At 38.9% G+C, this 27,464-nt stretch overlaps 1 protein-coding gene across 1 annotated transcript; it reads left to right on the forward strand.

Annotated features, from left to right (window-relative positions):
* The first annotated feature begins 13,191 nt into the window (after positions 1 to 13,191).
* On the forward strand, positions 13,192 to 13,881 carry LOC134910792 (olfactory receptor 6Q1-like). Its single transcript, XM_063919176.1, has one exon. It carries the CDS (start codon positions 13,192 to 13,194, stop codon positions 13,879 to 13,881), a length of 690 nt encoding a protein of 229 aa, XP_063775246.1.
* The last annotated feature ends 13,583 nt before the right edge of the window (positions 13,882 to 27,464 follow it).

The following is a 27,464-nucleotide window of genomic DNA, read 5'->3' on the forward strand; positions in this document are numbered from 1 at the left end:
TTTGTACTTTTTACATAACCCATCTCAATATGATAATAATAATAATAATAATAATAATAATAATAATAATAATAATAATACATATATTCAATTGCTATTCATTTCCGTTCAATATGACAGACCAGCCATCTTCATAATCTGCCATCCAATCTAGTTATAGGATGGTGTAACAGTAATTCACAGGTTTTTCCAGTTTGATTGTTATTTAATAAAGCAGCAATCCATTTAATTTATATCCAGCATACAAGAAATTAACCACCTCTAGCAAATAGAATTAGTTCAATTAATGTAGCAATGTTCGACATACAGTAGATGCAATAGAATGGTCAGATGTAATTGGCTTGATTACTTTAACTGTTTTTCACACATACAGTTGCAATAAGAATAAAGGCCTTAATTCAGACCTGATCGCAACAGCACATTTTTTCTCTAATGGGCATAACCATGTGCAGTACAGGTGGGGCAGATGTAACATGTGCAGAGAGAGTTAGGTATGGGTTGGGTGTGTTCAAACTGAAATCTAAATTGCACTGTAAAAATAAAGCAGCCAGTATTTACCCTGCATAGAAACAATATAACCCGACCAAATCTAACTCTCTCTGCACATGTTACAGCTGCCCCACCTGCAGTGCAGCATGGTTTTGCCCATTAGAGAAAGGTTTTGCTTTTTTGATCAGGTCTGAATTAGGCCCAACGTTTGCTAATGCAACTATGTTCTGCAAGTATAGTTCTATCTAAACTGTCTACAATTGCATAAGCCAAAAGATCGATTTAGTAAAAGTGAGAATTTTCCCTATTGTTCAAATCAGCAAGCCATAGCAGACCACCAGTTTAAAAGATGTATCTGCATTATCTGATTCATGCCCCTTTTCCACTGCCACTAAAACCCCTTTGGTGTGGTTCTGTGGAAAAGGGTTAATGTGTGTTACAATGACACAGGAGTTCAACCTGGCTAACTTAAAGGTTGGTCCCAGGAAGGAATCGGATTAAAGGCAGTGTAAACAGGTATACTGGGCAGGGCCGGATTATGGTCTGTGGGGTCCCTGGGTAACACACTTGTGGGGGCCCCTATCAATAAAATAATCAAAGTTATACACACACACACACACACACACACACACATATACTGTATATAAAAAGCATCTGGAGAAATGGTGTACGACCGCAGGAGTATGTTATACCCCTTAAACCGCCCTCTGCCTCCCCCACCTGCCCCAGCTGTGGGGGGCTGTTAGGACTCAGTGAAAACAACAGCTGAGGTAAGAGACAGATTTTATAAAAAGGTGACTCACTGATTGTTACTGAGAAACTCACTGACCATTACTGAGAGATTGCTGGAGAGGGTAACCGCGCTGGCCGGGTCTCCTGTCAGAGGGAGGAGGCGCCAGTGTGAGGGAACAGAGCTGCACTTCATGGGGGACTTCTGGCTAGTATGACAGCAGCTTGGGGAAGTCTGAGGTGGCTGCTGAGGGAGGGGACAGGGCATCCGAAATCTTCCTGATGACACATCCTTGAGTCTGCTGGGGACTCTGAGAGGAGACCGATATGCAGCGTGATGGTACCGGAGGCAGATTTGATCCATCAGCAGCTGCGTATAAGGCAGGCTATAAAGTACACTTTACCTGGGTGACACAATAGCAGAGCCAGTAGTTAATTGTGGGGACACCTAATGTGTAGGGGCTCCGGGATGACTGCCCCTGTTTCCCCTTCTATAATTTGGCATTGAAACTGGGTCATCTGACCTTGATCCCGCTTACAGCATGGGGAGGACAGCGAAGCACCTGACTGCTTCTTGCAATGAAGACACAATCCATGGGTGGGTCCAGTGATGTTGGGGGTGGAGCCGGAGTTTCTACTGTTGCTGAGACTCCTGGCACCACTGCAACTGTGTGCACTATAAACCTCTCTGACCCAGGAATAATCCGGGTTAGAGTCGTGGTATAACGGGGGCAGTACCAGGTCTGGGATGGTTTGGAACTGCATTCCAAATCTCAGGTCAGACCAAAGATGTAGGTGGAAAAGAGATATTATTATGCTAACTTTTCTGTCCTGTGTTCAGATAGTCGCCGCCTCCAGAGGGGGGTATATTTTCCATGCAAGTGTGTGATTCTATGTGTACGCTGAGCCGTTAAAATCCACTTTGTGCCGTCTCTGTGCGGCCAGGACTTACTCCTACAGTGCGATCACATCAGGCTGATCGGGGACGGAGATGACGTCAGACACCCTCCCTGAAAACGCTTGGGAATGCCTGCGTTTTTCTGGACACTCCCAGTAATCGATCAGTTTTCAATCACAGATGGCCTTCTCATATCAATCACCTTGCAAACACCCGTGCAAACGGATTATTCGCACCATCCTGTCGCTGACCAGTGATGTCCTTTGCTGCTGTCTGCCGCGTGTGCACATGGCAGTGTAAACGTATTCGCAGTTAGTACTTGATCACCCACTGTGAAAAAATGCACAACAGCAATAAGATCTGAATGACCCCCTAAGAGCAGGGAAAATCTTTCTTATTAGCACACAAAGCTTGCAAGCGGTCAGACAGTACCGCTGAATTCTGCAATTTCCCCACTGCTGGTGATGTCTGTTGTTGCAGCTTACAGGGGTACATTGAGATTCTATGCAGATTGTTGCAGGTGGTTGTAACTGTAATGAAATAAGAAAACAAATAGATATACACAAGAACTGCTGTTGTTTAACGCGTTTCTCCACTTTTCACCACGCTCAGCAGCTTCCTTTGACTGATAAATTGCATCTTCCAATCTTCCATTTAAATGGACTAACAAAAACATTTCCACCTCCATTCCAGCAGTCGCGCATGTGCACACTGATGCGTTCTAAGCCTCCATGTATTTACAATCGTGCAGCATTTTTGCATATACACAAACACAGTTACATTCCATTAATACAAGAAAAAAAAAAGAATGTCTCTTTGTTGGTGCACAAAATTAACAATAAAATGTATATTTTATTAGAAATATTAAAAAATTGTCCAACTACGAAATAAAGACATTACAATTTTGACATACATCCATGTATAACATACAGTGAATAAAGTGCTTGGTGTGATAATAAAATGCATAAAGCTCACTACCAGTCTGTTTTATTTCTTTGATAGTTTATTGTTTACTTTAAATTTTGTACTTTTTATATGTCTCAATCAGAATGGGGACAACATTCTATCCCTATTTGGAGATTAGATATACATTGGTAAGTATACATGATTGTATTCCCAATTAGAAAACCTCATGTTCCTGTAACTGGATATTTTATTTGCCACTCTTTATTGTGGACACTGTAATTTTTATGGGTCCACAATATACAGATAATAGGGAGTAGTACGGTATGCCGGCGCTCGGGCTCCCTGCGACCAGCATACCACCGCCGGGAGCCTGACCGCCAGCATACCGGCAGCGTGGCGAGCGCAAAGGAGCCCCTTGTGGGCTCGCTGTGCTCACCACGCTGCGGGTACGGTGGCACGCTACGTGCACCACACTATTTCATTCTCCCTCCAGGGAAGTCGTGGACCCCCATGAGGGAGAAAAGTTGTCAGTATGCCGGGTGTCGGGATTCCGGCGCCGGTATAATGTGCGCCGGGTTCCCGACATTCGGCATACAGAAGACCACCCAGATAATAAGGTTATTGTTCCAGCATCAATTTAATCTCCACACAAACAATTGTTGCTCGATATTCTATAGCTTATCACAAATATAAAAACTTTGGGGAGATTAATCATTATATGTGTCCTACATATTTCTATGGTGCAATGAGTTCATTCAGTATTACAGAATATAGAATGCTAGCAGAATCCTCACTGAAGGCCTAGGGCCTAATACAGATCTTATCGCAGCAGCAAATTTGTTAGCTAATGGGCAAAACCATGTGCAATGCAGGTGGGGCAGATGTAAAATGTGCAGAGAGAGTTAGATTTGTGTGTGGTGTGTTTAAACTGAAATCTAAATTGCAGTGTAAAAATAAATCAACCAGTATTTACTCTGCACAGAAACAAAATAGCGCACCCAAATCTAACTCTCTCTGCAAATGTTAAATATGCCCAACCTACAGATGTAGCCACCTTTATCTTGACCGATTCTCCGCCAAGACGGACGTTTAGTCACGCTAAGGCGAAAGCTGAGTTTAATCACAGGCAGGCACGTTGAGGATATTCTAGACACTCAGCATGCATTACACATCTGCACCACTGGGTGGCTAATGCTCCACTAATCCAGTACTTTTGATCGTACAGTATAGCGGCGGATTGATCTACAGCTCTGGAAATTGGTCAGTGATGACTGTTATGTTAATACTGTAGGCGTAACGGGAGGCGGTGAAAAAATTTGGTGACCTATGGAGACGCAACTAATTGTATAAAAGGAAGAATGTACAGTAAAATGTATAAACACTGTGCTTTTAAAATACATGTACAGTACATGAGCGTCTGAGTTCCCTAAGGCATAATGGGAATGTTGGGCTAGCAGGAGGCGGTGGAAAATACTGTGCTTTACAAGTGCGAGTCCCCTAAGGCATAAGCCAACACCAATGGGGAAGGGGCCGGGCGCTGTTTGCTGTACTTTTACAAATTAAATTGTGAATCAGTCATGAGGCATCTTGGGCTAGCGTTGAAGGCTCCCACCTCCCATGCTGTGGGTCCAAGGTTCAAGTCCTGATGTGCCTTCTTTTTTTTAATAATAATAATATACTGTATTATTTTATTTTCATTGAACGACAGTCAATGGAAGGGTGCACACAAGTTACATATAAATCAGAGTACATCTGCAGGAGCGATTCTTTATGCTAAATGCAACTACACAGCGGCAATGAGTAGACATGAGTGTATTCTGACGCAACTAACTGAGCAAAACAGTACTGTAGATGTTCGGCGTTTGTGTATTGCACAGGACCTGAATTTCCTCCCTGTCCACTGCATGATCTGTGCAGGCTCCCAGGGGGTAAGGGCGATAGGGGTAGGGGGAGACGATGTAAAATACAGTGCCTTTGAAATGCAATTATATGAGAGTCCGAGTCCCCTACGGCATAAACCAACACCAATGGGAAGGAAGTGCCAACCTTTTTTTTATGTGTTCCCGTGACATTCACTTTATTTATTTATTTTCTTTCTAATACATCCAATGGAAGGATGCACACAAGTTTCACATAAATCAGAGTAGATCTGCAGGAGCGATTCTTTATGCTAAATGCCACTACACAGCGGTAATGAGTAGAACTGAGTGTATTCTGAGTGAGAAAAACAGTACTGTAGATCTTCAGCGTTTGTGTATTGCACAGGACCTGAATTCCCTCCCTGTCCACTGCATGATCTGTGCAGGCTCCCAGGTTGGAAGGACGATGGGGGTAGGAGTAGACGATGTTAAATACCATACCTTTGAAATCAATTATATGAGCGTCCGAGTCCCCTACGGCATAAACCAACACCAATGGGAAGGAAGTGCCAACCTTTTTATTTTTGTGTGTTTCCGTAACATTCACTTTAATATTTTTTTTCTCTCTAATACATCCAATGGAAGGATGCATACAAGTTTTACATAAATCAGAGTAGATCTGCAGGAGCGATTCTTTATGCTAAATGCCACTACACAGCGGCAATGAGTAGAAATGAGTGTATTCTGAGTGATTAAACCAGTACTGTAGATCTTCGGCGTTTGTGTATTGCACAGGACCTGAATTCCCTCCCTGTCCACCGCATGATCTGTGCAGGCTCCCAGGGGGGAAGGGCGATGGGTGTAGGGGGAGACGATGGAAAATAATGTGCTTTACAAATGCAAGCGTCCGAGTCCCCTAAGGCATAAACCAACACCAATTGGGAGGAGGCAGGGTGCTGTTTGCTGTACTTTTGCACATGAAATTGGGAATCTCTCATGAGGCATTGTGGGCTAGCGATGAAGGCTCTCACCTCCCACGCTGGGGGTCCAGGGTTCGAGACATGATGTGCCTTCTTTTTTTATTGTAATAATATACTGTATTACTTTATTTTCATTGTAAGACAGTCAGTGGAATTGTGCACACAACTTACATATAAATCAGAGTACATCTGCAGGAGCGATTATTTACGCTAAATGCAACTACACAGCGGCATTGTAGATCTTCGGGGTTTCTGTATTGCACAGGACATGTGCAGGCTCCCAGGAGTGAAATGCGTAGGGCGAGACAGAGGAAAATACCGTGGTCAAACAAAAAGGTAAAAATAAATGACCAAAGAAATACAACAGACTGGTATGGTTATTTATTTTATTATCACACTTTATTCACTGTATGTAATGTCAAATTTATATTATCTTTATTTCATAGTTGGACAATTTTAAAATATTTTTAATAAAAGTTACATTTATTGTTAATTTTGAGTCATAACAAAAAGAGACATTCTTGTTTGTTTGTTTGTTCTTGTATCTATGAATGTTGTCTCCAGCAGCACCCTCGACAATCTCATCCATATAAATATATTTTTCAGATGAATTTTTAGATAATTGAAAAATTGGGGCCAATCTTGTTGAATACTCTCATTTAACTCGTGCAGAGATTTATCCCCCTTCCCCTATTCCTTTTTCTGAACTACATCTCATTCATAACTGAGGCAATCACATCATTTAAGGCAAGTTCTTTCATCTGCTAATCACCAGTACTCGAATCATGGTCATCCCCAAACCAGGAAAGGACCCTTCCCTTTGTGCTACTACTGCCCTACATATTTAATACTGCTGTTAATACAGTATGTTGCCCAAAATATCAGCAACACAATGCAACACCATAATCCAACTTTGTCACTGACCACATGGGTTCAACAACACACAACACAAAACAATCATCATGCAATACATAAATGATCAGAAAATATTCTCAATAGCAGTAGGTCTGGACATGGAGAAGGCCTGAAATAGTGTGTCCTGGCATTCTATGGTTAAGATTCCTTGAAGCAATAATGGACCTTTAGATTACAACCCCTTCTACAGCAGTCCGGCCTGGATTTGGTTTCTGACTCTTTTGGTGTCTCAAAAAGAAAAAGGCAGAGCTGCCCCCTCTCACCCCTTATTTTAGCAATAGATACTGAACTCCTGGAATGTACTATAACACCTAATGGTCTGGAATTTATCTAGCCATCACAAATACAAAATATCTCCCCTTGCCAACATATTTTCTTTACTCTTTTCATGCTGCTTATATCTCCCCAATATTGTTTCATGAAGCAGATAATTTTGGATCAGTGTTGTGCTATAAGGTCATCTGCAAGATATCTGATGTCCTAACTTTCCACCTGCTAAAATATATTAAGAAACTCATCCAGCTAACTTCCCTCCACTATATAAACAGACCAAAGCAGTTGAGAGACCAGCACTACAGTAAGGGCCTGATTCCTGACTGAGTCAGATACAAGTTGTTTTAAGGATGCATCTTGGGGATTTCAACATACTGCACATGTGCTATAGAGAAAACTTGGTGAATGGTCATGAGCAATCTCACCAATCCCTCTGCTGTAGGGTCATTTAGAATGGCAAAAAGCTGTATCTCACTTGCTTCTATATACAGAATACAAGTCTGAAAAATTGTGGACTATGATCATGTCCATTATGTCTACTTCTGGCTCTTTAACTATTTTGGCCCCTGTTAGCTTGATGCTGTCTTTGCACCTTAAAATGATAATGAATCAAAATAAAAGGATTTCAAATATTATCAGCTGACATAACATAACATAACACACAAAGTAATGGATGAGGAATGATGCAGTATCAAACAGGCCCAAACTTTAATCAAACCATCATAATATAAAGTATATTTTGCTAATATACAAAATTTCAGGCTAATCAATGCACAATGTGTTACCAGTCTCAGATGACTGAATAATCTTCTGCGGCTGCTGGGGTCACCTGGGGACTATTTCCTTAATTTCATGTACAAGGGGGAAATAATCCATAGCAGGCAGATAAATCAACACACAGAACTGGAAATAAGGCTGAATGTTACAGTAATTAATCTCTTAAGAATATATTTTCCCTTTAATATCACTCATAAAAGGCCATCAGACATAGCAAATATACAAATAATGGACTGAAGACACTGAGCATGCTTAAGGTATTTTATATCTATAGACACATATTGTAATGATTTTTACAAGAGTTACATATTATCATAGTATGTACCACAGAACATTTATTGCACATGAAGACAGAAGTGATGCAGTAACATGGTTTGTGATGTATTATTGTTCGTCAGCCTCATACAGTGCAGCTGCATATACACCGGGAACTGTCTTCATAATCCACATATTCAGAGATTCACCTAATTCCTATAGAACCCTGTGTGATAATTCAGATTTAAACTCTATGGGAATAATTTACTGGAGACTGTTACCTTAACAATAAATGGTGAATGTTATATATATATTTATTAGGTTGGGTTTGATAATTCAGCTCCAAGAAAAACATCAGACAGTAAGTTACTCTCATAGATCAAAGGATATCCAGGCTTGATCAAATCAATTTTGAGTGGGATTTATGTGGAATTCGACTTTAGAATCGATTTGACATTTGATTTTGCCTTTAGTAAAATCTCTTCAATCAAAATCTAATAGAAATCGAATGGATATTGAAAGCCAAATCCCCAGAAAATATTTAGTACCTCAGTCATGTTGGGCTAATCATCTGGACTCATGCATGAATATCCTCGAGACCTGGAAAACTATACTTCAAAAAAATACACATCTCATAATTATTATCTAGAGAAAATCCTCTTCCATTATATAGTAGTTCTACAGGGAAGTCATATGAAGAAAGGAAAGGTGAGTTACTTACTGTAGTACTTACATGCAGTGCACTTTGTTAAAAAAAGATATTTTATTTCATTGTCTCACTTTAAGGTTGATTAAACATAAATTGTTAGTATTTTTACAATTGTGTCCCTTTACCAGTGATGTGCGGTGAGGCAAGTGAGGCAGAGCCAGTCCTGTCATACCAAGGTTTGTGCCAGAGGTTTGACTGTATAAAGTATATAAAAAATACAAAGAATTTGTTTGAAATATCTTCTATTTATTATTCTAATAATTTTTATAGCCAAAACTGTGGCAGGTGAGGCAGTGCCTCCCCCCCCCATATTTTCTGCACATCTCTGATCAAAACTCACCAAAATTCCAGGAGATTATACTGCTACATCTGTGTATAATTCCCACATGTATTTTTGGGCTCTTATATTGTGTGTAAATCTTGCTCTGTCTCTAGCCAGTGCCTCCTGAGCCATTTAGCTCACCGCACATCCCTGCCATATTCACTGGGTGTATTAAAACTTAGCATCCTATATGCATTGCATAATTAGCAAAAGCTTGTCACAGTGTACCTGAGACACTCGGTTGTGACTTTCATTGCACAGGATTTTTTTTAACACAATCTTGATATACAGTGCTTCAGTCCCATCAACCAGCCCCTCTTGGTGCACAGTTACCAGCAAGTCATCTGCACAGTGCAATATTATTGCTCACAATTTGCATTATTTGCACAAATCAAACAACTGGTAGTGACAAAACTACTGTGCTAATTACACTGATCAATTTTCTGTTCAACATTTGTACATCTGTGCACGACTGAGTGTGAATCTGTATGCAAAGTGCAACAATGCAGCAGCTACGGATTTTTCTTACACCAAGGCACTCATTCCGAGTTGTTTGCTCGCTAGCTGCTTTTAGCAGCATTGCAAACGCTAGGCCGCTGCCCTCTGGGAGTGTATTTTAATTTAGCAGATTAGCGAATGAAAGATTAGCAGAACTGCTACTAATTAATTTCCTGCAGTTTCTGAGTAGCTCCAGACCTACTCCTACACTGCGATCACCTCAGTCCGTTTAGTTCCTGGTTTGACGTCACAAACACGCCCTGCGTTCGGCCAGCCATTCCCCATTTCTCCAGCCACTCCTGCGTTTTTACCTGGCATGCCTGCGTTTTTTAGCACACTCCCTGAAAACGGTCAGTTTCCGCCCAGAAACACCCACTTCCTGTCAATCACACTACGATCACTCGAGCGTTGGAAAAACGTCGTTCAAGCTTGTGTAAATCTACTAAATTTTGTGTAAAAGTACTTAGCGCAATGTGCGATGCGTACCATGCGCATGCGCATTTTTGCAGTTTTTACACCTAATCGCTCCATTGCAAAAATCGGCAATTAGCGAACAACTCGGAATGACCCCCCAAGTTCCATTTTGCTTCATCTTCGACTTTGTACGTTTTTACATCTAATTCCTGTGCAAATAAAGTTGCAGCCCAGCATCTCTCTCCCACTTTCAGTGCTGTTTCATTGTGATGAGAATAAGAGACAAAATGTAAAGAATAAATTTGTTTGCTACACCTCACAGAGCAGCTCACTTGCGCTGGACCTCTTGCAAAGTAAAACGTATTGAGGCTAGGTTTGTGAGGACATGTACAAAGTTGCAGATGAAACACAATGGAACTTGGCATGAGGAAAAGCCGTGACTGCTCCTCTATAGGCCCTTCTTATACAGACTCAGACTCAGTCGCACACAGATGTACAATGTCTCACATCAAATTGATCCATGCTTTCTAGCAATGCAGTTTTCTATCTCACAATTGTTTTATTCATGTAAATTAGATGCACATTTTGAACAAAGAAAGATGATTGCCGTGGCTAAGTAGCCTGGGGCAAGACGTGCCGAGAGGGGCTATTTGAAGGTAGGAGCTTGTACCCAGCAAATGCCAACATGCATTTCGCTGTACCAAATTCCCAACATGTCTATAGATCTACTGAGAATACAACTACAGAGGTTGGATGGTAAAGTTAGGCACATTTCTGACTGCCAAGATTGTAAGACAAATACAATATAGGAGTTTCTAGAAAGTTCTTTTACAATTTTGGGGTCAATGTACTAATCATAGGAGAGAGATAAAGTGGCTGGAGATAAAGTATCAGCCAACCAGCTGCTATCTGTAATTTTTCAAACACAGCCTGTGACATGGCCGTTAGGAGCTGATTGACTGGTATCTCCATCCAAGCATTAGCAAAAAGACCCTAAAGAACCTGCAGTAAAAAGTTGGCTTCCATCCTTGTATCTTTGTGCCTTGATTGAATGTGGGTTCCACTTGGCATCTTTCCTGTCTGTTTGCAGTATAATATAGTACATGCATATGTGGAAAACTACTCGAGCTCTAGGTGGATGAAAGTAGATGGTGTCACTGTATCAGCTAAAGGTTCCTTAATTCGTTTAAAACACCTCAAGGAGATTCCCAGTGCACAATTTTCCAATATAATGTAGAAGAGTTCTCAAGGAGTTATATATCATTCCCTGATCTCTGCTGATCATGTGAACATCAGTGTCCAATGATACACAATAAGTCACTTGCAAATGGAGCATTGCATATAATTGCTAATCTGGTTGTGATGCCTGAATTCTCAGTGTTGGTATAGAAAGTGTTTATTTCCATCAGCTCCTAACTGCCATTTTTCAAACACAGCCTCTGATGTGGCAGACAGGAGCTGATTGGCTGGTACTTTATCTTTGTCCACTTTATCTCCAGCCAAGACTTAGTAAATAGACCCCTTTATCATCATAAGACCAATTCCATTTTATTACAGATGTGTCCACTTACATCTCACACCCCTGCATGATAAACAGCCCTCCTAGTCACTCTATGCTGTGGCGTAACTTGGTAGCACGGAGCGTCTTTCAAGAAACCATCAAAATGGGTCTTGTTTGCTAAATGGCATGAACAGGATGCACAAGTAGCTTTTGCTGATTAAAATTATATACTGCAAGCCTATATTCTGTATGCGAATGTGGTTGTACAGGACTTGTCAGCTCACTCATATCTTGCTGTGTGGCATATTGAGGCAAGATGTATGAGGACACATCTGTACATCAACCAAATATCAATATGGGGGATCCACTTATGTCAGCATTGTGACAAAGACAGCACAAATATGACATGGGTTTAGAACTACAGGACTGGGACTGGAAATAATCCAGGTCAGGTGTTGCTGTTGGCCAGGGTTGAGAAGCATCTAATTGCAGGCACCTATCAGATTTTGCTAAAAGGGTTTTAGACACAAGAAGCATTGCTCCTGATGGTGGACAAGCTGCCCAGGTAATAGGCAAGGGGGTGGATACTGTTAGGGATCCTGTACCTTAGGGTCCACTGAAAAATATGTGTTTGTACATTTTGAAGACTCTGTGAACTCTGCTTTGTTGTAACGGACCTGGGAATCCTGCACCTGTTTGTGGAACTGCCTGTTGTTGAAAATAAACATATCTTGGATTTTGATCCAATCTATGTGATTCTTGTCACAGCATCTACATGCCTGAATATTCAGTTACATTTATATTCAATTCTAAACGTAAAAATCTGGAGGAGGATCTACATATACCTAGTACTTGTACAGGACTTTTGCCGCCTGTTCTCAGAATTAGCTATCAGTTCCTGTAACATGCCTTAATGGCTCCTGCTTCCCCAGTTTGCCTAAAGAAACAGAGTCCTCCATGCAATGTGCTGCTTTGGGACCCAGTACTAGTGAGATTTACTTAATTTTATCTTTTATTTTATGCTTTTTTTTCTTATAATTTTTTAATTTGATTTAAAGCTCATCTTGGTATTGTAAAATATTATTGATTATTTTGGGAGCTTTTTGGGGATAAAAATGTAATCTTCTGATACTGGAAATTAATACTATTAAATTGCCACTATGTATGGGTGATTCAGAGTTAAAGTGAACCAAGTCCACGCGAGTCAATTCTGAAATAATGTGGTTTAAAGTTGAACAACAACTGCAATTAAAAAAATTAACCACTGACTTTGAATTGTTTTTACTGCTCCAATAACATACTGTAGTGTCATGTTTAATTTATGGACAGTGTTGCATTTAACTTTAACATTCCATAGGACTGAGAATAGGAGTAGATTTACATAATAATAATAATAATAATAATAATCCTATTGGTGATTTCTAACATGGACTATGGGAACAAAACCAAACTGAATGAATTCATCTTGTTGGGATTTTCTTGTAACTTGAAGATTTGTATTTTACTCTTTTTCTTCATCTTGCTAATTTATGCACTAACTGTTTTGGGGAACAGTTTTTTGATATGTGCTTTTATCCTCAGTCCTCAGTTACACACGCCTATGTACTATTTTCTTTGTAATTTATCATTCATTGATTTGGTCTACTCATCCAGCACTGTACCAAAAATGTTGAGAGATATATTTTCTAAGAGAAGAAGAATCTCCTTCATTGGATGCCTGACACAGATGAATACTATTGTGTTCCTAGGAAGTACTGAGTGTACCCTACTGGCAGTGATGGCGTATGACCGTTATATCGCCATACGCTTTCCTTTACATTACACAATATACATGAATTGGAGGACTTGTAAAGTCATTACAGTCTTTACATGGGTAGGGCATTTCACTTTTATAACTTCTCCATTTATCTTAAGGCCTCTTGTGTTCTGTACAGAAAATATTTTGGACCATTTTGTCTGTGAGATATTGGCCCTTCTAGAGCTGGCGTGTGAAGAAGTCACCTTTTATAAAACATACATATTTATGGGAAGTTTATTTACAATTTTAACACCATTTGTTTTCATCATTATGTCCTACATCTTCATTGTTGTATCCATATTACGCATCCACTCAGCAGGTGGAAGGGCTAAAGCTTTTTCAACATGTGCTTCCCACCTGACCGTGGTGTTTATGTTTTATGGGACAAGTATGACCATGTACATTGGACAAACAAAACGTTTTTCCTACAACCTGAAGCATATAGCTGTATTTTATCTTGTCATTACACCTTTGTTGAATCCTTTAATATACAGTTTGAGAAATAATGAGGTGAAAGGAGCATTTAAAACAATAATTACCAAGATTTCTGCATCATAGAGCAGATAATTTTGTCAATAACAGTACTTAAGATATGAATACTATAAACAACCAGCCAATCATATCCAAAATCAAAAGCTAATTGGTTGATATTGTCTTTCTCTCTGATTTATCTATTTCCAAACTTTGATAAATATCCCACAGTCACTGCAGGTACAAGGAAGGCAAGTGACTGGATCACTGATAACATGGGAGGAGATGTACTAATTCTTGGAGAGAGATAAAGTGGCTGGGAACGATGATATGATAAAATGATATTTTACAATAACAAGATGAGCTTTAAACGTACCTGCCAATCAGCACCTAACTGCCATGTTATAGGATGTGTTTTAAAAATGACAAATGGGGGTTGATTAGTCGGTACTTTTTCTCCATCCACTTTATTACTCGCCTACACTAAGTACATAGATCCCATGCAGTGTGCTAGGGAAGAACAAAAGAAAGGTGGGCCCGGCGTTCAACCACTTGCCTGACATGGTCATATCACATGGTTAGTACTAGTTGAGAGCATGTTGTTTAATTAATTTGTTTCATGTTTGTCCTTGTGTGTATATAGTTATTCTTCTAAAACTCTCTGCTGGTTTTGACACTGTTGACCACTCTCTTCTCATACAAACACTACAATCCCTAGGTCTTTAGGACACAGCCCACACTTGGTTCTCATCCTACCTATCTTATCGCTCTTTCAGTGTTCCCTTCTCTGATTCTACCTCCATCAGTTGGAGTACCGCAAGGCTCAGTCTTAGGTCCTCTGCTTTTCTCAATGCATACCTCCTCTCTTGGTAAACTAATCAGATCCTTCGGATTTCAGTATCATTTATACGCTGATGATACTCAAATCTACCTATCCTCCCCAGATTTGTCACCATCTGTATTGGCTCGTGTCACTGGATGCCTTTCTGCCATTTCATCTTGGATGTCATCTTGTCACCTGAAACTCAACATCTCCAAAACAGAACTAATTATTTTCCCACCAGCTAAGAGTAGTTACCAACCTGATATCTCCATAACTGTTGACAATGCAACTATCCAACCTACCCCCAAGCTCGTTGCCTAAGTGTCACCCTTGACTCTGAACTGTCCTTTTTTTCACACATTCAATCTGTCTCTAAATCATGTTACATGCACCTTAAAAACATATCCAAAATTCGCCCTTATCTTACACAAGACACTGCAAAAACTCCATGCACTCATCATTTCCTGCATTGATTATTGTAATAGTCTCCTTACTGGTCTTCCCAAACATAGGCTCTCACCACTTCAATCCATTTTAAATGCAGCTGCGAGGCTAATCTTCCTCACCAGATGTTCTTCATCTGCTGATCCGCTCTGTCAGTCCCTCCATTTGTTACTGGTATTCTACCGTGTCAAATATAAAATATTTTTACTTACATACAAGGCTATTAACCAAACTGCATCATCATAAATCTCCTCACTCATCTCAAAAAATTTCCTTACCAGACCTCTCCGCTCTGTACAAGATCTGCGTCTCTCATCCACATGTATTACCTGTTCCCACTCAAAATTACAGGACTTTACCTGGGCTTCACCCACTCTGTGGTATGCTCTCCCACACACAATAATACTCTCCTCTAGTCTCCAAACCTTTAAACGTTCCTTGAAAACTCACCTCATCAGACAAGCCTACCAAATTTCAGACCCACACACATAACCTTCAATACTTCCCTATCCAGTTACATCCCCTCTGTACAGTCCACATAACCTCACATTTTGTCTTCCAACATTGCTGGGTGATCATATCATACAACCCATTAAAAACCTAGCAATCTGTGGAACCATAATGTAACAGATAGCATATATCCTTGTGTACCAATGCCTATTTCCCTATAGATTGTAAGCTTGCAAGCAGGGCCTTCCTATCTTTATGTATGTCTGTCTTTGCCCAGTTTTGTTCTATAACTGTTGTTCTAATTGTAAAGCGCAACGGAATATGCTATGCTATATAAGAAACTGCTAATAAATAAATAATAAATAAATAAATTTAATGAAAACTTTTAATCCCAGAAAGACCACTATCTTTTTACTGATTGTGGTGGTAAATCCCAAAGCTAAAGTGTTTTGTTCATACACAGATAAAAATTATTTTTGATCATCTTCAGGACCACTCCACATAAAAAACAAGTTATCTATAGATCGAAGTCAACAGATGCGGTTGTTTATACCCATATCATTTTAACTATTTTTTTGTCCTCCCATTTGACGACAAATACATTTGCAAAGTTTGGTGCAAATGATTTTACCATAGTGGTTCCCTTTGTTTGTAAAAATCTCTATTATACCAAACAAACAATAATGATTGGCTATATAGTCAATATTTTCCATTGCAAAGTTTAATTGATGATTTGGAATGTCAGTCATAGTGGGTAAGAAATTTGTAGTGTGTTTACATCATGTATATCGTGATGCATGTACAGTATATAGTATTTTTTTAGATTACTTCTTTGATTCCAAACTACCTCTTGTAAAAATATAATCAACATGATGGGATAACTTTATCTAATTCCAGATTGTATTGGTCTTCTGAGGAAGTTTTCATTATTCTAATATATATAGGGCAATTGATTTAATGTTGGTATTTTAGGATTTTTGTCACTAGATATTCATATTCTTTTTCATGATTCCTAGTCATAGCACTTCTAAATGTTAAGCAAGTTTGTTTTGAACATTTTCTGTGATCAGTAGTTAATATATATATATATATATATCAAGGGGCCAAGCCCATGCACACTCTCATGGTTAGCAAAGTCTATGTTGGCAGCTGGCTACAACCCCTCCTAAGATTATCCACACCCCTACACATGGGTTACTACCACTACATTCCCTCGGTGGGCCATTCGTGCCCCAGTCCAACACTGGTTTAGCTATATAAGTTTCTACCAATTTATATAATTTCTTTATGTGTGGTGCTTTTACATGAGCAAGGCAGAAGGTTGTGGTTGAGTTTTTTTCTTTTTACTAAATCTTTTAAAAAAAATTCATAATGCAGAATTTTTTTTAGAACCTTTGGAGTATCAACATGTACAGATCAAATTTGCAAGTGCATTGTGAATTTCAGTCCTTTGTTAAGTATATTTATATATTCTTAACTTAAGGACTTCTAACTTAACTTAAAAATGCTTTCTTTGCTCTGTAGATGATAGTTGTTAGATGGCATCTTTATTTTACTATTTTGTTTTCTTTTCTTGAATTCTTTTTCCTAGTGGCATATTCTACTTTTTCTTTTTGTATGGTGTTTTCATATGTATGTTCTGGAAGTTTCTTAGTTTCCCATAACAAGTCTAAACAATCCTCCTCCTCCGCTTGGTCATCATCTAAGTTTCTTTTAAGTTGTTGTTTTCAATTTTCTATTCTTTTTCACACATTTTGTTGTCTGAGATCGAAGTTTAGATGTGTAGTGTTCGATATTTCATTTTTCTTCTTTCAATTCCACTTTGGTTCCCATTGAAATGATTGTCTGATGAGTTTGTAAGGACTATTTTCAGTGTATGCAAAGTGTTTTTGATCATATGTTTCTCTGTGGTTTAGATGTTGCTGGATATTCCTTTATTAGTGATCCTTCATTTTGATTTTGTTCCATGCTAGTTTCCTAATTAATTTGGTATCTTTTCAGATTTTTTTGTATAATTTATTTTATTTGTTCATTAAGTTTGTTGTAATCCTAAAAGTTTTATTTTTCATTTTCTGTTTTGGTTTTATTTATTTTTCTTTGTAGTGTATGTAAAATGTAGTTTTTGTTGTATGATATCTCCTTCTAGTTTTTCTATTTTGTTATTGGTCATTACAATGAGATTCTGTAGTCTTCCATGTTTTGCAATGGCTGAAACTTCTTTTCAGTACTTACTTTGTATTAAACAGATTCACAGATTTTTGGAAAAAATTACTATAAAGAAATTGGATCCAGTCATCCTACTCAGGAAGCCCGATAATATCCAGAATTGGATCAATAACTTCTAACTTATCCCATTAAATAGATTATTACAGCAAGCAGGATGACAAAAAATGGAAAATATAGGGGGGGTCATTCTGAGTTGATCGCTAGCTGCATTTGTTCACTGCGCAGCGATGATGCTAAAAAATGGCCCTTCTGCGCATGCGGCGCAATGCGCACACACAATGTACTATTATAACGAATGATGTAGTTTCACACAGGGTCTAGCAATGCTTTTCAGTCGCACTGGCTGCCGCAGAGTGATTAATATGAAGTGGGCATTTCTGGGTGGCAACTGACCTTTTTCAGGGAGTGTTCAGAAAATTGCAGGCGTGGCTGGGAAAACGCAGGGTGTGTTTGTGATGTCAATTTAGGAACTGAATGGTCAGAAGTGATCACAAGCGCTGACTAGGTTTTGAGCAGCTCTAAAACGGCACAAAGTATTTTTGTAGTCGTTCTGCGATGAAAGCGTTTGCACTACTGCAAAGCTAATATACACTCCCAGAGGGCGGCGGCTTAGCGAGCGACCAACTTGAAATAACCACCAATGTGTATTGAAAGAACATTGGGGGTAATTCAGAGTTGATCGCAGCAGCAAATTTGTTAGCATTTGGGCAAAACCATGTGCACTGCAGGTGTGGCAGATATAACATTTGAAGAGAGAGTTAGATTTGGGTAGGTTATTTTGTATCTGTGCAGGGTAAATACTGGCTGCTTTATTTTTAAAGCAGCCAGTATTTAGATTTCAACTGCAATTTAGATTTCAGTTTGAACACACCCCACCCAAATCTAACTCTCTCTGCACATGTTATGTTAATAAATATAAGCACTGCACAGTTGGAGCTACGCTAATTGTGTCTCCGTCTGCGCCCAGCACGCATGCCAAGTCCCACTAACTCTGTGAATGGGACACACATTCGTGTGAGTTGCGCACTTGCCCCACTCACTACAATAAGAGCGTCTTTGGGCACTCCTGTAGTGGGGATAGGCGGCGGATCACCTAGTCCCTCTGCGAGTACACGTTTGCGATGGAGCTGCACTAAATGAGCACAGCTCTTTCTGTAAGTCAGTATGGATTGTAATCAGGTGATAGAAGAGCAGGAGCAGCAACCAAGCAGTAGTGCTGTGACTGCTGCCAGTTATGATCATTAGTACATAGTGCTGCAACACCTACTAAAGTTGGTGCTCTAGGTAATTAAGGGTTTATGAAAGGGCACCAGAAATCAAAATAATACTTTTCTGTTTTAAACAGAAATACATCAGTTCTAATTTAGGAAAAGTTTACTGCCGAAAAATGTAAAACTTCCCACACCGGTATCCACCATTACAGAAGTCTCTGTACTATGTTGCATGGGATGGCAAAGGTCGTACTCATAGAATGTGTAGTTCATTTTTATAAACACAAGTCTTTTTCCACAATTCATTAGTTGCTACTAGGGATGAGTTGGTTCGGTTCCCAAGGAATCAAATAATCCCAAATATTGCTATCTGAGCTGGGATCCGAGTCCGGCCTGGGACTTCCCACTTTCCTTGGATCCCAAAATGAGGGAAAACATCATCATCCTACTATTGGATTCTCGCTGGTTCTGAATTCTGTATAAGTCCCCGATGATCAGCGCCATCTTCACTCCGGCATTGGAGAGTGTACTGGACAGATGTGTCCATCTGCAATACTGGGTGGCGCGGCATGGTGTGGGGTGGGTGCTCTGTCTGCTCTATCTTAAAGAAGTGTCCTGTCTGCGGTATAAGTCCAGGGGTGCCTTGTCTGATGTATCAGTTCCGGGTACCCTGTCTGATGTATAAATCCTGGGGTAGCCTGCCGGCAAGCCACAGCATCATGGGCTCCTGTTGAGAATATTAGTTTGGAAGGTGTACAATACAATGTCAGTCACAAATAGTGGCTTAGAGTGTAATGCAGCTGTGTGTCTTATTGTACATTACAGAGCGGATGGGAAGAGTGCAGTGAAACATAAAGTATAAAGTGGAGGAGTGTATTTTCACAATATTGAACCTGAAATGATCTCTCTCTCTCTCTCTAATAAACTTCCAGTGTGATTCTTTACAACACGTAACAACAGTTTACGGATGGCCCCTGTAAAGGATTGAATACAATGTTCGAAGGGGGATCAGTTAATGGTGGCATTGAAGAGAAGTGAATGATGGTAGCAATTTATTTAAGGAAAAAGAAAGAGAAAAGCAAAGGAAACAGTTTTCTGGATGCACACTGGAAACAATTGAATAATTAAAATTTTATTATTTTTATTGAAATATATTAAAATGATACAACAAGGGTGGTGAAATATTAAAATATAATGTGTAGAGAAATAAAGTGTGATATTAAAAATGAATAAATTGTTTGGTCAATGTTATTTACTGTAAATCTTTATTTTCTCTTAATAAAAGGCTATTTTGCCTATATAGTCTGTGTGTGTTTTTTGTTACAATTATAACATCCTGCGTATGTAACATTTAATTTTGCAATTTGGTTTACATTCATTCAGTATTATGTTTTCACATAAATATTGCTAGTAGCTATATACCGGAAGTTGTTACTATGACAGCATTCAGTGGTTTTATCCTCTCGGATTGCAAAAAAAATATCTTCTGATTATGCACTGATTTTTCAATGTGGCATTTATTTTTATAACCATAAAGCGGGTGAATTATAGTTATTTCACTCACAATGATATTATTTGAGATGGGGAGTTGATTGGTGAGTATTTATGTTATTACCACTGAAATATTTATTTATCCTTAGTACAGGGATTCTATTTATCCATATACTGCTCCCTCTTTCTTCCACGTTGTGGTTTCATTCAGGGAGTACCCGATTTCTAAAAAATGTATGTGTATATATATATATATATATATATATATATATATATACATATAGATCAATATGCATTCGGCACTCCAGTTAATTATTCAAAATAAATGCCCGGTGCCTTCTCAAATAGGGAATTCACATGAATCATATGCAAACATGAACGAGCGGCACTCACAGGACTTACATAAATGAATGGGACCTCAACCCATCAATTGCAACGTTTCGGTATTTATTACAACCGTCGTCAGGCTTTACAAACATGAACGGTACATTCTTACTTTGTGTTTGTATATATATATATATATATATATAGAGAGAGAGAGAGAGAGAGAGAGAGAGAGAGATAACAGGTGCTTTTATTAATATACTAAAGGTGTTTCTCCTTTCTCAATTACACAAATTGTTGGGATATGTTTCCTCGAACCCTTGTTCTATTTGTTGGGGCTTTCTATATTTTCATGGTCACTCTAATACATTTTTATTGTCTGCAGTGATTGATGTTATTCTCCTTTATTATGTAAATGTCTCCAATTGCCCACTCTATTCCCACTTGTTATTAATACAGTGTATCAGCACACTATCCTTGTTTTATTTACGTTTTCTGTGTGCTGTATTCAACATTGTTAATAAATGTTTGTTGCTGGTAACAAATCTTATTCAGAGTCTGCGTGCACAGGAGCTACTGCCTTTATTCCCAAACTCTCTCCTCTCCCGTCCATTATAGTGGCCACTATGACTGCAGCCGCCGTCGGCTTCGGAGGTGAGTGAGGGAGGAATTAGCGCTTGTATTGGCTATGAAGGTTACTTTGCAGGGTGTATACAATATTCACATATCATTAGATTCACAGTTCGTAACCATTGACACAAACAATCATTTCGCCAAAGGCTTCCTCAGGGCTCTAACCCAGTGACGTGCGGTGGGGTGAGGCAGGTGAGGCAGAGCCTTTCCTGTCATACTTACGTTTAAACCAGAGTTTTGACTGAATAAAATATATGAAAAATACTGATAATTTGTTTTAAATATCTTCTTTGCAGTATTCTAATAATTTTTATAGCCCAAACTCTGTAGTAAAAAGTCTATGGCAGGTGAGGCAGTGCCTCACCTGTGTATCCTTTCCACACATCTCTAATCAAAACTCACCAGATTTCCAGGAGTTTATACTACTGCACCTGTGTATAATGCCCAGATGTACCCTTTAGCTCAACTATTGCATGTAAATCTGGCTCTGGGGTTAGTCAGTGCCTCCTGAACAATTTTGCTCACCGCACGTCCCTGCTCTAACCAGAGCCACTACTTCCGATTCTATATATCATCTATGCTCATTTACTATTGGTTCTGGGACCTGTCAATCAATTGACCCTCTATTTTGTTCTTTAATCTATGATGTTTTTCTTACCCATATAAAATAATCTCTATGAATTGATTAGATTTTTATCTATTTTTAAGCCTACTTTTTATTTAATACATTATACAATTCCAATGTTTGTATTTTAACATAATTATGCTCATTCCATTATGGGTTCTGAGACTTATTAATCATTGTTCTTCCAATGGATTAATTAGATTTCTATATATATTTATATATGGAATTGCTACAGTTTTTTTTTTTTTTTAATTTATATTAGTAGTGTTGGAGATAAAAACCTTCTCCTATATCTAGTACCTTCGGTTGTCTGTTTGAATACCTTTGACCAATCGATTGGGAGACTCAATCGGATGACATCACGCTTGGTTATGTTGAAAAGAATGAACCCGAAGCAGTTTATTGTCTAGGGGTTCTTATAGGCATATATAGGAATTCTTTACATGTCACAAAACATAAGCATAACGCGTCATTTCTCACACATAGAAATGATGAGACATTACAATCCTTGAGAGTCAGTCTATAGACACGGTTCTCAAAACATGACTGTTCTCAAAAACATCACTGTTCTCAAAACATGTTCTAGGACATAAGCGATTAGCTTAACCTTGATTCTCAGAGGAACTTCTCTCTAACTAATAAAATGTCAGCATTACTTAGAACTTTAAAGCAAAAGTGTTTCTTTATATTCAAACAAATGGCTACTGTTATACAAAATGGCTGAAAACTATTTTAACATAATGCTGTCTTTGTCATTAGTATGATCATAATTAATGAATTCATACTTGTTTTAATTTCAGATATTCATTCCTTGTTTTAAATAAATTATTCCCATAATTTTACCTATATCCATTAACTGTATCCAAGATCCCCCATTCTTAATACGTATTATAATTGTTAAATTATATTTCTTGACCATATATGTAGCCAAAGGAATTTTCATATTGCGATTCGTGATGAATTAGTATGTATTCTAACTAAGTGATATCATACTGAGTGACATATTACGTTAATCATCATATTCCTGTGAGACCCCAAGCATGAGCTCCATAGAGTGCTTTATTTTGTGTCGTTATGTCCTAAAGTGATCAACGTGCATTTAGGTATATCCCTGGATATATCTCTATTATCACAATAATAATGATGTGATAAATAAAAATTAATTTTCATTATGTTCATCTGGGAATGTTATCCTTCAAGTGTCTTTGTCAATTCTTATATATTCATTAATAGTTTAATACCTTTCATTTTTAGAAATAATAAGATGTGTATATTGTTTTTCTTAGGGTATTTACAGTATCATGAATAAATGTTATGAGTTGGTATCAGTATTTCCCATTATACTGTACTCATCAACCTTTTATGAATTATTGGGTCTTCATTAACATAATGTGTACTCTTAAGTGTATCAAATTTAATAAAAACCAAAATTGTGTCCAAAAACAATCTCAAACTCAATCTATGGGATGTGAATTATACTATTGCACTATTACAATATAGTTTTTTTCCCATTTCAGTATAATAGCATTTCAGTATAATAGTAAATGACTGGTAAATGATTACAATACATTGTAAAAGCTTTACAAGGAAAGGAATGTCTGAGTACCATTTTTTGAGGCATTGTTAAGTTATCAGTGTTTCAAATTAGTAATTTTAAGTGGAGACAACTTGACCAAAATCTATGACCACACTTGAGACTATGAAAAAATTTAACTACAACAAGGACATTCACATTTTAACCAACAAAGCACTTCAGTGACAGGGACTGCTACTTTTGTGGCTGAAGTACTTAATTGCTTTGGGCCCCCAAAAACCAATTTTTTTTTTATCAAAGACTACCTCCGACCACCAATGAGGAGGTTGATGATCAGGGTCTTACTTACATTATCATATGGTAAAATAAATTTCATGAACTCGCAGCAAATTACAAAAGATTGAGGAAGTGCTTATATGGTTAACATCCCATACAATAATCCCAAACCAAAGAGGTGTCTCTTTTGGTTTTTTTGCCCAGGCATCACAATGGCTTTCTTTTTATCCCAGGCTAGAAATACAGTCACTGTTGGCTGACTTACACAAACAACATTATCAACATCTCAACCTCATCTTTATTAATATTATTATTATTATTATTATTATTATTATTATTTAAATGGCACCACAAGGGTTATGCAGTGCCCAATTACAGAGTACATATGCACATAATCAAAACAGGAAAACAGTGACTTACAGTTGAAGAGAATAAAGGACAAGTACAGGGTAACTAAGCATAACTACACCAGTAAACGACAGAGATAAGTTCCATGGTGGCCAAAAAACTGCAGGATTTGTGCAGTTTAGGATTATTAAAGTAAGAAAGGGATAAGCACATGAGGTAAGAGGGCCCTACTCGTGAGAGCTTACATTCTTCCTCATTAGTGTCAGATAGTATTAGTAGAAAATGATCCCCTTCATCCTATTCTACTTCCACACAAGCATCCTCAGATTCTATTATGTCCGCATCACCATCTTTACTAGCACTGCTCCCCACGTGTGCAGATGTTGCAGAAATGGTGGAAGGATGCAAAAGAGGCCTCTGTACAAGGATTGTGTGAGAAAGCCAGACTCACACATAATAAATAACTTGGACAAATCTAGAATCTCTTTGGGGAGATGTGGCCACACAGTTGCAGTCACAGTGTTCTTTGTTGTTGTTTTTTTTGGGGGGAGGGTGTGATTTTTAGCTTTTTAAGGTGGTACCTCTACCCCCCTTTTTATCATTGTGAAGGATTTCAATTTCATGTGCCCTTTCCTAAACTTGTAGCCCCTGGAACTCCTTTAGTAGATGTTGTGCCATCATGACTGGCAGCAGCTGCCATGCTAGTAGTTAGTAGCTGCTCCTGCTCTTCTCTTCACTGATCATTATCCATTATTCACTTTGCTGTATTCATAGTCACATAGACATAATGCTCTCATCTGTAAATTAAACCTGCATTACATAGGCATATATTGCTGAGTTGACACGTATTTCAGCTGGACCTTTTTATTGCCAGATGGAACACATGTCAGCATTATGGCCGCGACCATGTCTAGCTAAATGTATATATAATCTATTGCAATATGTCTGTGCAACTACAAGTTACCAATGCATAAAAAGCACAGCTCAATAACATATACCTATGGAATAGGTGGTTACTGATAGATAAGAGCTGTTTATTCATGCTAAAGCTGTGCACGCCGGGAGCTACTCCTAAAGTGCAAAAGCATCACCGTTGTGCAATGCTTTTGCATTTCTGCTGGGGTGGCTAGCACTGACATGCGGGGCAGGATAGCCCTGTGCTGGGCGTCCCCCCGCATGTCTATGGACATGATCGTAGCCCTGCAAAAATTTTTAGGGCTACGATCAACTCGGAATGACCCCCTTTTTGCAGCAATTGGAATAATTCAAACTGCTATGCTTAAGATCCAAAGGGCTAATTCAGACCTGATAGTAGCCATGCAAAAGTTTGCATGGCTACAATCAGCCACCCTGGCATGCAGGAGGATGCCAAGCATAAGGCTAGTCCACCCCGCATGTCTGGCCCTCCCCCCGCCGCACGGGTGTGATAGCATTGCATGGCATTTGCACCCAGCAAGTAAGTCCCTACCTGTGCAGCATTGCTGCACTGGTAGGTGACTTTTTGCCATGTCCCAGGTCGCAGTGGATGCATGTAATGTAATGCAGCGCTGCAGCCGGCCCACCGCACAGTCTGGGCACGCCTGCATTGCACAGAACGTGCCCCCAAAACGGCGGCTGATCTCTGCCGGCCTGCCCCCCCCCCCCCCCCACCAAGCGGACGCCTCTGCCTGTCAATCAGGCATAGGCGATCACTGGTTAGAGATGTCGATCGAATCTTTGGCATACACATGCGCATTGCAACGCATGCGCAGTTCAGACCTGATTGCCTACTGTGCGAAAATGCATAGCAGCGATCAGGTCTTAATTAGCCCCCATATGTGTTACCATGTATGAGAATACTGATATAAAGCTGGATAATCACACACAGTGATCCTAATGATATGGAACTAGCAATGAGATATTAATACATTATTGATAGCCGGGTGCCAGTATACATGAAACCTAAATGCTACATTTATGTCATGTGAAACTGTAGCATTATGAGTCAAGCTCAGTAAGGATTCTGATAGCATTCTATGATATAATACTGAATGAACTTCTTGCACCTTGGAAATATGTAGGACACATAGAATAATTAATCTCCCAAAAGTTTATATTTGTTATAAGCAATAGAATATTGAGCAACAATTGTTTGTGTGGAGATTCAATTGATGCTGGAACTATAATCTTAGTATGTCAGAATATGTATTTGCAGCAATTATATCTGGCCATTGCAGCAATATTATAACATCAATTGCTACCAATACACTACCAGTATTTAACATTACTGGGAATTAAATTAATCTGGTTACTGTATTATTTGATCAATGTAGCAACATTATAACATTAAGTACTACCAATATACCATCAGTACTCAAGATTACTGGGAATTAAATTCATTGATATTATCCTCTTGCTTCTCTTTGTGGACCCATAATAACTACTGGAGATGAGCGTGTTTGGTTCTCAAAGAACCAAGCGCACCCAAACTTTCTGTACCGAGCCGGTATATGAGCCTGGTTCAGGTTTTTCTGCTTACCTCAATGTCGTAATCGAGGCAAAACATCAACATCCCCAGTGGTGGAACTTGTGATTGTTGGATTGTTTATGCATGCTAATATCTTATTAGCCTTCTTTGCTGCAGCCCTACTTTGGGTACTACTGCTTAGTTTGCTATCTATGAGGACACCTAAGTCCTTTTCCAGTACAGAATCCCCTAATGTTACCCAATTTAGTAGGTAGGTGTTATTTTTGTTCTTGTTACCACAGTGCATTTCCTTACACTTGTCTGTATTGAAGCACATTCTCCATTTCGCTGTCCAAGCTTCTCATTTAACTAAGTTGTTCTGAAGCGACTTAGCATCCCCCTCCACATTTATAACTTTAAACAATTTGGTATCACCTGCAAAAATTGACACCATGCTCTCTAGACCTTCTGTTAGGTTGTTAATGAAAATATTGAACAATAGTAGTCCTAATACTGAGCCTTGCGGCACATCACTTAGCAATTCAGTCCAAGTTGAAAAAGGGCCATTAACCACAATGTGCTCCTCCCTATTATATAACCAGTTTTTGACACAAGTGCATATTGTGCTTCCTAGCCATGATTCTTGTAGCTTGTAGATAAGTCTCATGTGTGGTACAGTGTCGAATGCTTTGGCAAAATCTGATCTAGGTTTGCGCTTATTGTTTCTAAAAGCCAAGTAAATTGGTTTGACAGGATCTGTCCTTCATAAACCCATGTTGATTCCTTTTAATTACCTTACTGACTTCAAGGAACTTCTGAATACTGTCTCTTAGAATACC

The sequence above is a fragment of the Pseudophryne corroboree genome, chromosome 4 (assembly GCF_028390025.1).
Source record: "Pseudophryne corroboree isolate aPseCor3 chromosome 4, aPseCor3.hap2, whole genome shotgun sequence".
In the NCBI taxonomy this organism is placed as follows: Eukaryota; Metazoa; Chordata; class Amphibia; order Anura; family Myobatrachidae; genus Pseudophryne; species Pseudophryne corroboree.